Source organism: Kryptolebias marmoratus, linkage group LG7, assembly GCF_001649575.2.
Source record: "Kryptolebias marmoratus isolate JLee-2015 linkage group LG7, ASM164957v2, whole genome shotgun sequence".
NCBI lineage: Eukaryota > Metazoa > Chordata > Actinopteri > Cyprinodontiformes > Rivulidae > Kryptolebias > Kryptolebias marmoratus.
The window spans coordinates 21365443-21381293 of NC_051436.1; the positions used below are offsets into that span (position 1 = coordinate 21365443).

Genomic DNA, 15851 nt, shown 5'->3' on the forward strand with positions numbered 1-15851 from the left:
CCGCGGGTGGAGGGTGAGAAGGGAAATTATAGTGACATTACCAATTGGCAAATTCTTTCTTGTAAGCTACCTTAGGTCGTTAGAGCTTCTCCACCAACAAGAGTGACTAGTTTTTCAGTTTCTGCTTCTGAGAGGGTTTTTGACTGGTGTTAATAAATTAAAACAACAACAACAAAATCAACAATCCAAAACAAAATTAAACAAGTTAGTACTTGTTTTTTATTTTCTATTTTACTGAACTCATACCATAATTAATGCTTACTGTTACACTTCTAATATTTAAATAAGGTAAAACTTTCAATTTTCTAGGAAAGTTAAGATGTTTTTTTTTTTGCATTTCTATGCTGTTAAAGGTCCATCTGCAGATGAGCACTGCAAATTAGCCTAGGCTGTAAATGTTATTGTGCACATATTTGTTATTATTTATCGCTTACCCCTACATAAATAAACAATAAATGAAATTAAATAAATGAAATGAAAAAGTAAAGGAAGACATTTTTGGTCAGTGTGAAAACCTAACATAAAGCAGAAAAAAGGTACCAAGTGCACACAGTTTTCCTTGCTTAGTTTAATGATGGGAACCCAACATTGAACATACCTATTATTTACTGTTTGTTAGACTCAGCTGCTGATCCTAATCCTAATGACTTGTAGATGCATGCATCAGCTTTGTTTGACTCAGCTGATAAACAACCTATGTAGAAATGCTCTCAAAGACCTGAAAATACATATTTATTAGTTTATAACTTAAGTTCTTGAATGGTGAACGGTTGAATGGTCATCGTGCTGAAAAACTCCACCTGGAATCTTTGGTTGTATTATATATCCATTTGTCACCCCTCTTACTTACACTCATCACTTTGTCTTTCTTGTTTTTTTTCCCCATAATGACAATGACTCTGCAGCAGTAAAAAAATACAGGGCTCTAATTGCTGCTATCACTAAATGCAGACCAATGACTCATTACATCAGAGCCCATTATAATCCCAGACACACAGATGCTTCAGGGTAATAAATGATAAATGCTACAAAGCTGTGACCTGATATCAGGGAACCCTGCCATCTCTTTTTAACCATTGACAATTTAAAGTTATTTGCTGCACTCTTATGTGCAATTAAATAATAACAATGCAAACACAATACCTATGACTGTGTAGAATATGAAATGACAGTAATTATTTTGGTTTTTAAAACGATCACAGCTACTTTTTATATCTTTCATACCACAGATGTGGATCTATTGTTTTCTGTGACTTCAAGACCCTCTTTTCAATTACAGAGTCATTATGTTGATTACAACTTGGACTTATTTTCAGAATTTTAGCAGTCATAGAGGCTATAATACTTAACAACTTAAATAAGTTATATATTTCACTACCAACAACTTGATTCATTAAAGATGCATTACACTAGTATGGACAAAAGAAAACAAGAAGCTCAATGTCCCTTGCCTGCGTATGGGTTACTGCTGCCCCACCTTGAAGGCAGGCATGGAGAGGTCGTTGGCAAGTGCATGGTGACAAGGCCTCTAACCATGGGGCTCAGCCTGAATAAATAACAGGGATTTGCCTTTCTGTGAGGCTACCACCTGCAGGAGGGATTAACAAGGGTATGGTGTGCTATGGGCAGTGGCCTGGTGTTCTGAAGGGACCTGGGACCAGGAATGCCACCACCTTCAGATGGGTGGTCATTCTCTAACTGCTGTTTGTGTCTATGCGCTGAACAGTGTTCAGAGTACCCAGCCTTCTTGGAGTCCTTAGTGGTAGTGCTGAAAGGTGTCCAGCTGGGGACTCCATCATTCTGCTGGGGAACTTCAGTGTGCATGTGGGTAGCCACAGTGTAACATGGAGGGGCATGATTGGGAGGAACAATCTCTCTGATCTGAACCTAAGTGGTGTTCTGTTATTGAACTTCTGTTCTAGTCTTGGTTTGGCCATAACAGACACCATGTTCGAACAAAAAAGTGTCTATAAGAACACATGGCCTCAGGGCCCCCTATGATGCAGATCAATGATAGACTTTATACTTGTGTCTTCTGATCTACGGCCATATGTTTGGAGAGGAGAAGAGCTGTCAACTGATTACCACCTGGTGGTGAGTTGAATCAGATGGCAGCGGAAGATGCCAGACAAACTCGGTAGACCCAAATGCTTAGTGAGAGTTTTCTAGGAATGCCTTACCTGTCCGAAAGCTCTTCAACTCCTACCTCCGGCAGAGCTCTAGAACCGCTTCTAGATTTGTGCCGTTCAAGGTGGCTGCATGTTGGAGTAGCTCTGTTACTTTCATTCTGAGATATTACTTTTGAAAACTTTATTCTTCTTTTTCTTGATGTAAATCACCTTTTTTGTATGATTATTTCTTCTGGGATCAGATGCTGTGCAGCTGGAAGGATTTTTATTGAAATCTTTTTACTTTTGGCTATGCTGTTATGATGTGTAACCATAACAACAAGGAGGTTTTTTTGTTGTTTGTTTGTTTCATTTTCACAACCTGGAGCAGCTGGTTAACATCTTTTACTTTTCAGTGTTAAACGTGAAGCACCCTGAAGTCCAGTCATGGCCAGAACCAAACAGACCGCCCGTAAATCCACTGGAGGTAAAACTCCCAGGAAGCAGCTCGCCACCAAAGCTGCCCGCAAGAGCGCCCTGTCCACCAGAGGACTGTTCACCTCTACAGGTCCAGGACAGTGGCTCTCAGGAAGATCCACCACTACCACAAGTCCACCGAGCTGCTCATCCGGAAGCTGCCCTTCCAGCACCTGGTCTGGGAGATAGCCCAGGACTTCAAGACCGACCTGTGCTTCCAGAGCTTGCATGTCATGGCTCTGCAGGAGGTCAGCGAGGCCTAACTGGTGGGGCTCTTCGAGGACACATTGGGACTGACCGCTACAAGAGACATATTTGGCAAAACCAGCTGAAACAAACAACATAGCTCAGAATGTTGTAAAATCCACCACAGATTTTAAGTTGGTTCAGATTTTTCTGTATCTCAAAAGAAATCAAAATATTTTAATTTTGTGTATGCCTCTGTGCTTTTGTTTTTTAAATTTAGTATATTCCAAATAACTCCCACTTTTCTCTAAGTAGGCCCTGTACTTATTCTGATGAGTGAAAGTTCTATATTTTGAAAATAATGAGTCAGACTCCAGCTTTCCTCTGGGCGATTTGAGTCATTTATTTCTTTGTTTGCTCCACTCCTGAAACACTTTGGCCTTTTCTAATGTCTAAATGTGTCCCCATGCAGATGGTCGTGACTCTTCAGTACGGTCTGTTAATTGCATCTCACGTACTGCTACGATGAGCAATGACTGAATCAACCAGTGGATTTTATTTTTGTCACTCTCTCTCACACACAGCATTATATGAGTGTGTATGAAACATTACAAATGTAAATGAGGATCACTCTGGGCTTTCTCTTTTATTACATCCAACCAGCTGTTACATGTTAAGTAAAAATGCTTCAAGGATATTATAGAATTACAGTTATAGATTGAAAACTTTCACTTAGGTTTTCCTTTAAGTTTGTAGGTGTCTGCGCCCAGCTTTTCTCTGCTGTCAGACTAAGTACAGTACATAAAGCCAGATCTAGGTTAGACTATTGCCAGCCTCCATTACAAGCAATTTCTTAATTATCCCATCCCCACCAAGGCTGTAAGTTGCACCATAATTACACTTTCCAATGACTGCCTGAAAGGGCTGTTTCATTAGATGTGCAGCTAAATCCTGCAGAGTTATTGATTACAGTCCATTAGAAGTGGGCTAGAAAAAAGTTGTTCTTAGAAAGACAAAAAACAAACAAAAAAAAACTGTTTCTTCACCAGGAAAATGTTTATTCAAGCTATCTTAAAGACAATTTAGATCTTTTGAAGTGACATTTTATGGAAAGGTTATGAACAATTAATATCTTCTCGGCTGCAAATAGTTCTTTGAATGGCCTCAGTTTGGAGAGTAAATTTGATCAGATTTGATTAGATTGACGAGCTAAGGGTGCTAAGCGGGGCCAGAACCAAAATGGTTTGCTGCCATCTTTAAACAACTCCAGTCTCAAAGATTTCATTGAGGTTTCACATTACATAGTTATGCAAGCAGAGATATTATGATATGCCTGCTGGAAGTGCCCCAGGCTGCACCAGAGGAGCAACAGCTAAGGGCTTTGTGCTGCAAATAAGCACAGGTTTTTATAATAAATAAAATTACAATGATGTAAAGGTTTACAAAATAACATTTGCATGAAAGGCTATGAAAGTCTAAAATGGCAGCAATCCTCTTTAGTCTTGGCTTTGTTTGGACTTTAGATTGTCTTTCCAGTCAGAATCAATCTACTGTGACAAGATTCACTTGAAGGATCCGATAAATCAACCACAACACAGGAGTGAAATGTTAACGAGACTTTATTGGACTGCAGAGAGAATGTTAACCTCAGGAGCAGGAGGAGAGTGACCGCCGGGAGCAGCGGAGCAGAGGCTTGGCTCGGCTCGGTGGACATAGCAGGTAAGCAGTAGAGACGGGAACTTGCTCGTGGTCAGACAGGCGAAGGTCGGTACCGGGAAAGCTGAGAGCGGCGAACTTATTCAGTGGGGCAGGCGAAGAGTCTAGGTCCAAGTCAGAGGCAGGGGTCGTAGTCCAGATTTCAGTCCACCAGCAGTAGTCTGATGGCATGGCACAAGGAGTAAACCAGGAGACGTGATCAGGGTCAAAGCACAGGAAGACAATTGGGAAACGCTGGAAAACTACTCGCATAGGCTTTTGATAATTTGGCGCTGGAAGAGAGAAGAGACAGGGAATATGTAGGGCTTGGGCCAGGGGATGTAAATGACCATGACTGAGAGACGTGTCAAGGCATGGCATGAGGGAAACAAACATGATCATCACAGTATATTTCTCCAAACAGAGGTTGTTCAAAGAGCTATCTGTAATTGGTAAGATATTAATTGTGTGTATCAATCCTAACTTCAAAAACATCTGAATTGTCCTTTTTAGGTTTATCTACACTCCCCTGTGGATTTTTTTTCTCTCCATTGATATTGCATTGAACTGCAAAGGGGCAATCTTTCAGACTGTAAGTAGTTGTTCAGTCAATTGAGCAAAGGCACATAGGACTGTTGTACTTTTTACTACTGTTCATTAGTTTTTGTCACATCCAAATTTGTAATTCAGATGTACTGTTTTAATGTGTTCTGTTCTGTACATTGTTAGTGTTGCTGATGTGTTTCAATCATGGTTTCCTTGATTTTTGAAGGTTTCCTTAATGAGTGACCCTCTTGTATATAAGTCAATAAATTGACTTTTCAAAAGGATGCATGGCTTTATCCACATAAGCACTCCACAATATTTTTTTCTTGGTCTACACATACAGAGAGAAATGCTGAAATACATTTACCGCACCACTAGGTGAAATGAACATTCATAATTAACATAAGAAAATACTGAAAAAAAACATGACTAGCATGGCTAAAGATTTTCCCAAACCACACCCCCAATGCCACTTACCATTTCTTCTTTTATTTCAGCACAAAATTAAAGTGACACAAAGTGATTATGGGCTTGTGGAAAAAAAAGCTGTTATGTAATTGTTTCTGAAACACTCCATATTTCCTGTCCACTCAGATCTACCAGAAATTGTGTTTTTAAACATTGCCACTTGCTTTTTTTTTTTCTTTTTAATATCAATATTGTCTCACTAAAAATTATGTTTGTGTGTGAAAGGAAGGTGTGAATGCAGTTTAAAATCTAAGTTTTAAAAATATCCAGAGTATTGAAATCAAGGTCATGGAAAGGTGGAAAGACTCTGGTTAATTTGTATCATTCATAAGTAAAGTACCAAAAAAGACATACTAGTGTGATTGCAAGTTCAGTATCATTTTAAAATGTGCTTGAAGTAATAATTACTAGACAGGATGGGCTTTGTTTTTCAGAAATTAAAACCGAGTATACTAATTTTTCACTATGACTGTATGCTGATATTAAAAACTAGTGTCTAAAGAATTTACATTTTTGTCTTATATGCTATAATATTTGTTAGAATACATTTCACGGAAAGCCTTAAACACATTTACTTTTAAATGATAAAAAGATCAAATCAGGATTAGGCTTTGATTGCTGGCTTTCTTGAAAACAAATTAAATCTGGCTACCCTGACCTGAACATTAGCATTTTTCCTGTTCCACAGATTTACACAAATTTCACATTTTCACACACACTGTGCACACTTACTACAGCATGTATACCCGTCCTACACACTCCAACTGTTCGGTCTCTCAGTCTGTCAAGATTTTGGTTACTTAGCAACGTCTCATTCTCCAGTCACCGACCAACTGTCAAAGAGTTGCTGCATATTGACATTTCTTTGCAGAGGCTAAATGATCTCAGAATATTGAGTTGAACATAAACTCTGCAGCCAGAAATGAACTTCTGCTTCTGTTACACTTACAAAATGAGCAGGTAAGTGAAAGTGTGCCTAAATATGTGAGCACATTTTTAACAGTGGTTGAATAGAAATGCTGTGTGATATTATGGGTAATTTTGCTCTGGAAGGAAGAAAAATTAAGTGCAACAACAACAATCAATTGTGTAGCATAAAACAATCAGATTATTTTAGACCAGCTAAACAATAATTTCAAGAACTATTTTAACTTTTGATAATTTTTTTCTTAAATAAAAAATGAATGAAAAAGGATATATATTATTTAGTGAAATTAAAACAACAATCATTATTTTTACTAAGGTCCTTTATGCAAAATGCATTTATCTGCAAAAGAGAGTAGTAAAACTAAGTACAGTTCAGTGTACTTAGTTGAATGATAAACTTTACTCTGTATTAGTTATTTTTATCTTGTGCCACAGTAAAAGGCAGGTAATAATGCATTTTTCTGTGCCTGTGTTTTCATTTGTATGTGAAAAAATATCTCATGTGTCACTGGACAGATTTTTATTGAAACTTTCAGAAAGTAATCCCTGGATGTACATCTACAGCTGACAAACTTTGGGAGGCGACATGATTCAAGAGGTCTGCCACAGCTAATCAACCTTATGAAACACAAAAGTAGCTATAACTTGGCCACTTTTACAGATATCCAACTATCTTTTTTCTTTTACCCACTTTTTCTGTAAAAGGTTACAAGGAGCTGGTGCCTAAGGGGGAGTGAATTCTCTGTGGGTGCAGTGGTACAGTCTGCTGGGAGTTTGAAGCCCTCCTATATAAGCTAATGTAAAGTCTTTGTTTGTTATCTCACTATATTGGCTGCAGGCAATATGACATCAAGACATTTTTGACCAATGCTAAGCACTTTCATGATTTTTAATTTTTTAATTTTTTTTTCATTTCTTTCATTCTTCACTTATATGAGCAAGTACTTAGAGCAAGTTCATTTGTAAACAACACCTCAAGGCTGCACATATCTTTTCTGATCTTTCTCTGGATTATCTTTTGTTTGTATTCCTCCTAGCAATGGCTTCCCTGACTGTTCCACACCTAAAAAGTAAATCTACCTAAAATTCACTTGCCTGTCCATTCTTCACCATCGACTCCTTCTCTTCTGCCCATCTCCTGCACTGTAAAATAAAAAAAACGTACATTTTACTGTAAAATGCTGGCAGCTGTGGGTGCCAGAATTCCGCCGTAAAATTACTGGTAAAACATTTTCTTCTTTCACGGTTCAAAGATATTGTTATTATTGATTTTATGGTTAAAAATGGTGCTGAAGTCAATATTTTACTGCTCCTCTCCCTTTATCCTGTTCAAAGGAAAAGACAAGTAAACCTTTTAGAATAATGTCAACTTGGAATTCAGACATCAGTTACCTTTCATTTCAACAGATGTGCTAAATTTACTTCTGTTTGACCTATTCTATAATTTCTGCCTGACAAAATATTTCCACCTAGTGGCAAATTAGTGTGTAAATGAACTGTTTTCAAACCATTTTGCTCTCCCTCTTTGATGTCAGCATTTCACCCTTCACAAAAGGATTGATAATAGGTAAACCTAGAATTTAGGTCAAAATTCCTTATGTCAGCTAATATCGGCCCTGATATAAACAGACCTGATTTTGTGTCACTCCAAGTCAAAGGTTTTAATCTGCACTATAGTTTGTCTTATCAATAAAATGGCATGCAAAGAAACAACATAAACTCTTTTTCTGGAGGTGAAAACACATTTATGGCCTACAATACACTAAGACATGACTAAGAGTAACAATGGGTAAAAATACAGATTTACTCTTTATTTAAGAGGAACTATATAGTGAACTGTTAATGAAGCTGCTTGATAACTGGGAGATTATAAACTAGGCAAAAGTACTACATGGACACAGCTTTAAGCTGCCTAGCACAATCCAATAATACCAACACTTTTTCTGGCCAATTATAGATCTTTAGAAAACAGATTATTTAGAGACAGATGTGATTTTGTTTTTAATGAAACCTGGCTCCACATAAACATATGTGACTCAGTAATCCAGCTGTACAAGCTAGCGTCTTTCCATTCTGGCAAAGAAACTGAAGTTCTGCTATATAACCTGAGGGTACTGGATCTGCAGCATTTTTCTGAACACAACAATGAGGCAGTGATAGAAGTGGTGAGGAAATGTTAATTTAATGACACCAGTAGGCCAGTACAGCAGCACCATAGAGTCTGTGGATTCAGGAACTGCTCCAGTGAGAGCTGGAGATCACGGCACAATAATGCCATCAGGACCACACTACCTGCAAATAGCAGAGACAAAATACTAAGGCCACCAAACTGGACACCTTCTGCCCCCTGGCTGCACTAAGAAATTCTGTTCATAAAAGTAATAAACAATCTGTGACAACGAGCAGCCCTGGCGGAGTCCAACTATCACCATGTAAAGGTCAGATTTACTGCCAACAACACCTTATACCGAAAAGCTCCATTACCAGTTCTTTGGCACTTCAATAGTGACAAGTCCTGCCCTAACAAGAAACTTCTTAAAAGGTTAAACCATTTTTACAGCTTTGGTACTGTGATCCAATATGCAGACAACATAATCAAACACTTCATTGGCTAACACTTGAACATCTTGTGGGTGAAACCATCTTCTCAACTGCTATTGAAAATGAAGAACTCATGTCAATTTTTCCATCAAATATTGTTCAGTTTGTCATTTTTTAATGTCTCAATCCTTTGCCCTTCTTTTCTATAACACCTTCCACCTCCCTCATTCACTCTTTGTCCCTGTGATAGAGCCTTTAGATCTCATTAGCACCCAGACATACCATGTCACACTTTCACCCGCTGCAATGAGGAAGGAGGTGTGGAGGTTGAGGTGCTGATTTCAAGTCTTCATTTAGACTCTGCTCAATCAATGGAAACAAAGAAAACAGTAAAGATCATTTTAGCAACATTTGAGGTGTCAACCCAACCATGTTCTGGTTATTTTTCTTTGAAACTGTGACAGTGTTAAAACATTTAATTGCATGACAAATTCAACAGACAGCAGAACACAAAACATTCATGTTTATTTAGAATTATAATTTTGCTTCTATTTTATGTGAATATGTTGATTTTTGTGCTTTATTATCTGAGAAAACTAGCTTTGTGTCTTCCAGTTGCTGTAGAAACAGCAAATGAGGTTTAATGACCTCTGTAGAAAACCATGCCGATGTTATTATCACTCACCTTGATTTGGACCATTTCAAAAGAGACTGAGGAAGGAAAACGATGGAGAAGAACTATGAGGCAAAAGTCCTGAGTGTTAATGGAACAGCTGACAGAGGAGGGAGCTGTTCACAGAGGGGCAACTGATGAATGAGTATTTTAATGAAGGAGGCACCACCTGTTACCAAACTACAGCTCTGAGAGGTGGTGAAAATTTAATTAAATCATCCTCACTGGTGATATACTATGATTGGAAGCTAAATATATTAATAAAAACATGCTTGCAGCTTGTCAAGCCAGCCAGCTTGTTCTCTGATGAATTTTTGAAATGTGACTAATCCTGCAGCTGTTTTTTCTTGTCATCACTCTTCAGAATCTTTATTACAGAGGTGAATGCACAACTCTAAGCCTTTCTGTCAGCTTGTCATCACAATAAATGTGTATGTTTTGATGAACGAAAGAAGAAACTGGGATCTGCAGAGTAAGTTTGACTCAAATTGACTCAAAGTTACAAGGGCTTCTCTAGCTCTCTTTGTCTCTCTCTCTTTTGAGGTGTTTAGGATATTGATGTCGAAGAACAATGCATTTCAAATGTGGCAGATATGGGGGTGATTTTAAATTGCTCTCCAGAATGCTAGCCTTACCAGACCCTGGGATCTGCCTTCCCTCCCAAATGCCAGCCTTCCCGAATGTCAAAATATTTTTATCCTCTAGTTTTCATACATGCAGCATTTTTCTTAGCTGCAGGTGTTGCCATTTGTTTTGAACATTTCCATATGGAGCTGCATGTTTAATGTCCAAAATAAATATTATATCTGTGAGCAAGTTTATTTCTACAGTTATCTACAACAGCGGTCCCCAACCTTTTTAGCTCCTCGGATCGGTTCATTATCAGACAGTATTTTCATCGACCGGCTTTTAAAGGTGTGGCGGATAAATACAACAAAATAAAATGATACGAATAGCATGAAAACGGAGGTATTTTTAAAAACATAATAAATGTAAATCTATCATGTACTCACAACTTTGTTAACTGCGTCCTGGTATTGCATTATCAACATGGATAACACCCTCTCCTCCCCTAATGTTTGCTGGTCAGTATGGCAATTTTTAAAAATGTTGATCTTCCTTTTGCACAGTCATGCTAGATTCATCTGGTTTGTTGACAAATGTATCGCAAATCCATTCCTTGGTAGTTAGTGGGTCTTTTGCGGTTGGAAAGTAGCGCTCAAACTCATTTAAAAGTGAAGACAGGTAATCTTGCACCAGCTGGGAAAATGACAGCTGGGGCGGAGTCTCTTCCAGAATCCACGCTAATGTTGAAAACATGTCAACTATTCCCTCTGTTCACGCGCTGTCCCCACAGATCCAGCTTGGCTTTAAATGCAGTTACTTTATCTGCCAACTTAAAGACAGTTGTCATTTTGCCCTGAAGTGACAGATTACGTTCAGTGAGCAGGCTGAATATGTCACACAAGTAAGCGAGTTTTGTGACCCATTCCTCGTCAATGAAATGTAATTCAAACACTCTGGCCAGTGATCTCCCTCAGGATAACCATCTTATTTCTGTGTACAAGAGAATGCATCTGTGCTCTGCATCAATCTCTTCAGAAAGCTGCTCAAACAGGCGTGAGTTCAGGGTGTGGGCTTTGATGTGGTTAATAACTTTAAAAACATCATTCAATACACTGTTAAGTTCTGGTGGCATTTTCCTGCTCACCAGAATTTCCCTGTGAATGACACAATGCGTAGACTTACATTCATCTTACATTCGTCTACAACGTCTTTAATCCGAGCAGTTAAACCAGACAGCCGTCCAGTCATGGCTGCAGCTCCATCTGTGCATATGCCAACACAACAGGACCATTTCAGTTTTCCTAATATATATTCATCCAGCGACTTGAACAGTTCTGCTGCTGTGGTTTTGGTTGGCATTGATAGTGCACATAACATATCCTCATGCATATCCTCCTGATAAAGATTTCACACATAAACAAGTAATATTGCCTTGTTGTCAACATCTGTAGACTCATCAACCTGGAGCACATACCACTTTGATAACTTAATCCTCTCCAACAGTTTTGCATCAATGTCTTCTGCTATTTCCTCTATGCGCCGAGTGACAGTATTAGCCAAAAGAGGCACTTGTGCTACCTTTTTAACCACGGTGTCTCCCAAAAATTCACGACAAATGTCTTTAATGGCAGGAAAGATCAGCCATTCGTCGCCAGTGAATGTCTTCTTAGCCTTAGCAAGTAAGCCACCAAGTATGATGCTCTTAGTGCACTTACATTTGTGGATGTGGTGGCCCTCAGTAATTTTTTCTGTCCATCATGTTCCTGTTTTTTTCTTTCAAAATACTCCAAAGGTTTGTCTTTTAATGCAGGGTGCTTGGTTTCCAAATGGTGAAGCAGTTTTAAAGGCTTCATTGCCTCGTTAGAAACCCGATTGCCACATATTATGCAGAGCGGGCTTGTTGCATAAAAATCGCCTGTCGCAATAAATCCATATTTTAAGTAGGACTCCTGGTATAGTCTGTTAAATGCAGCTTTCTTTATCTTGGAAGTCGTAGACTCTTATTCTGTCTCTTCACTAAACCTTTTCCCCTTCATAAAGAAACCTTCCAGAAACATTTGTTTTTAGCCATTTTGCAATCTTGTGGGTTTGTTTTTAGCGGTAACATATCACGTGACCTAGATAAGCGTTTTGACACGCATCAAGAGTGAGTCATAGACGGATGTAGTGGAGAGAATCAGGTCATTTTCTCAAAATAAATGAACCTCTGAACTACAAGACTGAAGAAAAGTCAAAAAGGTACAATCTTTGCAGATCATCAATAACTACAGAAACTGCTTAGAAAACTAAAACTATAATTATGTTTTTGTATGTAGAATGTGCTTCATGTATCCAACTCCTCTTCTTGTGTCATTCCTACTACATATCAATATTTTTTAAAAACAGTGTCTACCAGAGGAGAACTGCAATGATTGCTGAAGCACCTATACTACGGACACTATGGCACCTCTGCTCTATTGAGGTCACAATTTGGTTACACCCTGCATTGCATGTCTATATAATCAGGCCTTTAGCATAAACTAGCTGGAATTAAAAGTAATTAATGCTTTTTGATTCAAGAAATGCATTTGTGACAAACCTTTTAACTTTTTGTTTGTTGTGAAATATTATCAAGTCTAAGTGAAGTAGTGTTAAGTTGTGTTGTTGTGAGTTAAGTTCCAAGTCTTTTGTGATTTTATGAAGTCGAGTCTAAAGTAATCAAAATTGTGGCTTGAGTCAAACTTAAATCGAAGTCATGTGACTCAAGTCCACACCTCTGGAACCTGCCATAACAAATTAAACCTATAAATGGCAGTGTTAGGCTATGTTTACACTGCAGGCAAATGGAACCCAATTTCGATTTATTTTGCCCCTATGTGACACATTGGATTTTGTCATTGCAGTGGGAATGTGACAAATCCAATTTTTTCATATCCAACCCATGTTTTTTCCGTATGTGGTACTTAATTGGATACATATCCAATGTTTTTTTCAAAGCGACTGCAGTTTGAATGTTAATGTCGTATTTCATCCAAGTTTTACATCAGATGAAACAACAGAGGTCCCTCACGTCAAAGTCCCACTATTCTTGGCTCTGCATCCACACTTGCCTCTGCACAGAGTTAGCAGCCACAGCTCAAAAAAAGTCATAGTTAATATTCGTGCTCTTTTTCTTCTCCGTGCTCTTTTATTCTTTTATTTTTTTACCACTTGGATGTACAGTTGGCCTCAATTGGACAGCAGCTTCAAAATCAATACAAATATGCTAACACTCACAGCTTCCATATTTCCTTCTGCAAACACAATGTGTGGTCATTTTGGGGAGTTGAAGACTGTTCATACTGGAGTTTGATGGAGGTTGCATACAATTTAATTAATTTAAATCTTAAACAAATGAAAATCTTAAATGCACAAATAATAAAGTGTTTAATTAGTGGGTTGTCTTCCTGAAGAAACTTTAGAGAATAGAGAGAATTGCATTGCAAACACAGCTGTGGTTCCTTTTTATCTTAACAGCTTCAAACAGGTGGTCATATGACACCTCCCAACCCCAATGCTACAACTCAATCGCTATATTTTTGACCTCTGCTCAAGAATCCCCTCACCCCTAGCCCCACTACTCTGATTCCTACTCCTTTGGCAGCTCCATGGCTTGTGTATGTCAGTTGTGCCTCCTAGATTTGCACCTCGGACAGGGTCCCACCCCCTTTTCCTTGGTAAGTGGCATCAGGAAACCATGTGATAGTCTTTTTATAAAGACAGTGTCAATGTCAGGCCTGCTCTTCTCCAGTCAGTTGGGAAGGGAAGTGGACTAACCTTCCTAATTCACCCAGCTTGAAACCATTTGGGACAACATTTTAAAATATTACGTGTATTTTTGGACCATTTTTTTACACATTCAAAAGGCCTTGAGAAAAGGTATTTGGGCAGCTAGCAGTTGACCGTAATCATGAAGTGGAGCTGGGTGTTTTTGGGGATCTTCCTTGCTTTGGGGAGCCTGTCTTGGGGAGAGAAGGGCTTAGAGATCCCTGAGTATGATGGCAAAGACCGAGTTCATGCCCTCACAGCCAAGAACTACAAATCCCTCATGAAAAAGTATGACGTAATGGTGATCTACTACCACAAAAATGTGGATGGGAATCGAAGTGCCATGAAGCAGCTTCAGATAGAGGAGTTGGCTTTGGAGGTGGGTCACTGCTGAAACACGGCAATGAATAAACATGTGATGTATTTGTGGAAAAGAATAAGATTGAGGAAATATGGTTTTAGAAGGAGAATTTAGATCCAAATGAAAACTACTACACTTGATTGTTGCTGATTTTAACTGAGTTTAGTAATTTGATTGATAACAGGAAAATGAAACAAGGTACTGATATGACACTTTGCATGGCACAAAACTATTTTTTATATATATGTGTGTGTGTGGCAGCTGATGTTTGAGGCCTTGATGAGCCTGAATGTGCTAATTCCCAGTGTCTTACAGTTTTAATTTAGAGAGCAGTTTAGAGGGCAGAAGACCCTTCTCTCCAAAGAATTGAAACTTTATTGTGGTGAAGTTTTTTTTAGTAGGTATGAGTATCCCTATGATCTTTAGGGCTGTTTTATCTGGGACCTCAGTCCCTAGTAGAATCTTCCATGGCAAGTTGGCTCAGATGAGGCAATTGGACTAAAAGCAATTTAAAGAACATGATGAACCATGACCACAGGAAACTGGTAAAATTTCTGGGAATAAATAAACTGGGGCACCTTCCAAGGGAGGAGTTTGTACGGGAATGTCTGATGGTCAAACTTTGGCTCTTGAGGTTCAGCCAGGTTCAATTAAAAAGAATCTTAATAACGCCACCGAGTGAACCCACTATCTGCACAGAGATTAGTTTAGGTTGTGTGAGCTGGGTGGCAGCTGATGGTTGGGCGCTGAATGTGCTCATTCCGAGTGTCATAAACTGGCTCTAACTTTTTAAAAGTTTATCTTAACTCTTTTTCTCTTAAGTGGCCTCCATAGCTTGGTGGTCAGTGCCACTGTCTTGTAATTCTAAGGGTGCAGGTTTGAGCCCAGGTTACATCAGGAAGGGCATTTGGCATAAAGCAATTGCGAAATCCCTTGTGTGATTTTGTCACACATTTTGTCCTTGTCTGTCTATGGCAACCCCCGCAGAGGGAAACAGTAGAAAAAAAGAACATCTTAACTCTTTTCCTTCTGCCTCATCATTCTCTTCAAAATATTGTTGTCTAATCACTTATCAGCCATAACATTATGACCACCTGGGTACCCAGTGTGGGTATCAACAAAGAATTTCTTAGGTGTAGGTGTTGTCCTACAGTGTCAAAATGTTAGCCATAAATTATTAGGACTAAGAATTTTAGGTTGAGGTCTGTTTGGACTAGAATGGCTCCCCACAGACATCAAAATATTTGATCAGATTGGTGTCTGGGGAGTTCTGAGGCCAAGTAAACATGTTTACTGTAAGAAAGTGTTGTTGCTATATTGTGAATCTAATTGGTTTTCAAAAAATGTTTTGGTTGATGGCAAGTGCCCTTCCTAAAAACCAGCGATCAGGCCCGAAACCTGGGAGTAGTGATGGACTCTGACCTGAACCTTCAGAGCCACATTAAGACAGTCACAAAGTCGGCCTTCTATCACCTGAAGAACATCTCCAGGATTAGAGGACTTATGTCTCAGCACG

At 38.8% G+C, this 15851-nt stretch overlaps 1 protein-coding gene and 1 long non-coding RNA gene across 3 annotated transcripts in view; one reads left to right on the forward strand and one right to left on the reverse strand.

Annotated features, from left to right (window-relative positions):
- Positions 1-7502: 7502 nt before the first annotated feature.
- Positions 7503-10822, reverse strand: LOC112451157. The gene is made up of 3 exons (XR_003039912.1): positions 10635-10822; positions 9231-9308; positions 7503-7550 (listed from the first exon to the last, which is right to left on the reverse strand). It is a non-coding gene; the product is annotated as an uncharacterized LOC112451157 (long non-coding RNA).
- Positions 10823-14116: 3294 nt separating this feature from the next.
- The window catches only part of casq1b (calsequestrin 1b), a 38250-nt gene continuing 36515 nt past the window's right edge, over positions 14117-15851 (forward strand). For both annotated transcript variants that reach the window (XM_017432061.3, XM_017432062.2), the window contains exon 1: positions 14117-14353. In XM_017432061.3, coding sequence (XP_017287550.1) covers positions 14117-14353 — 237 coding nt within the window. The remainder of the gene's footprint in view (positions 14354-15851) is intronic.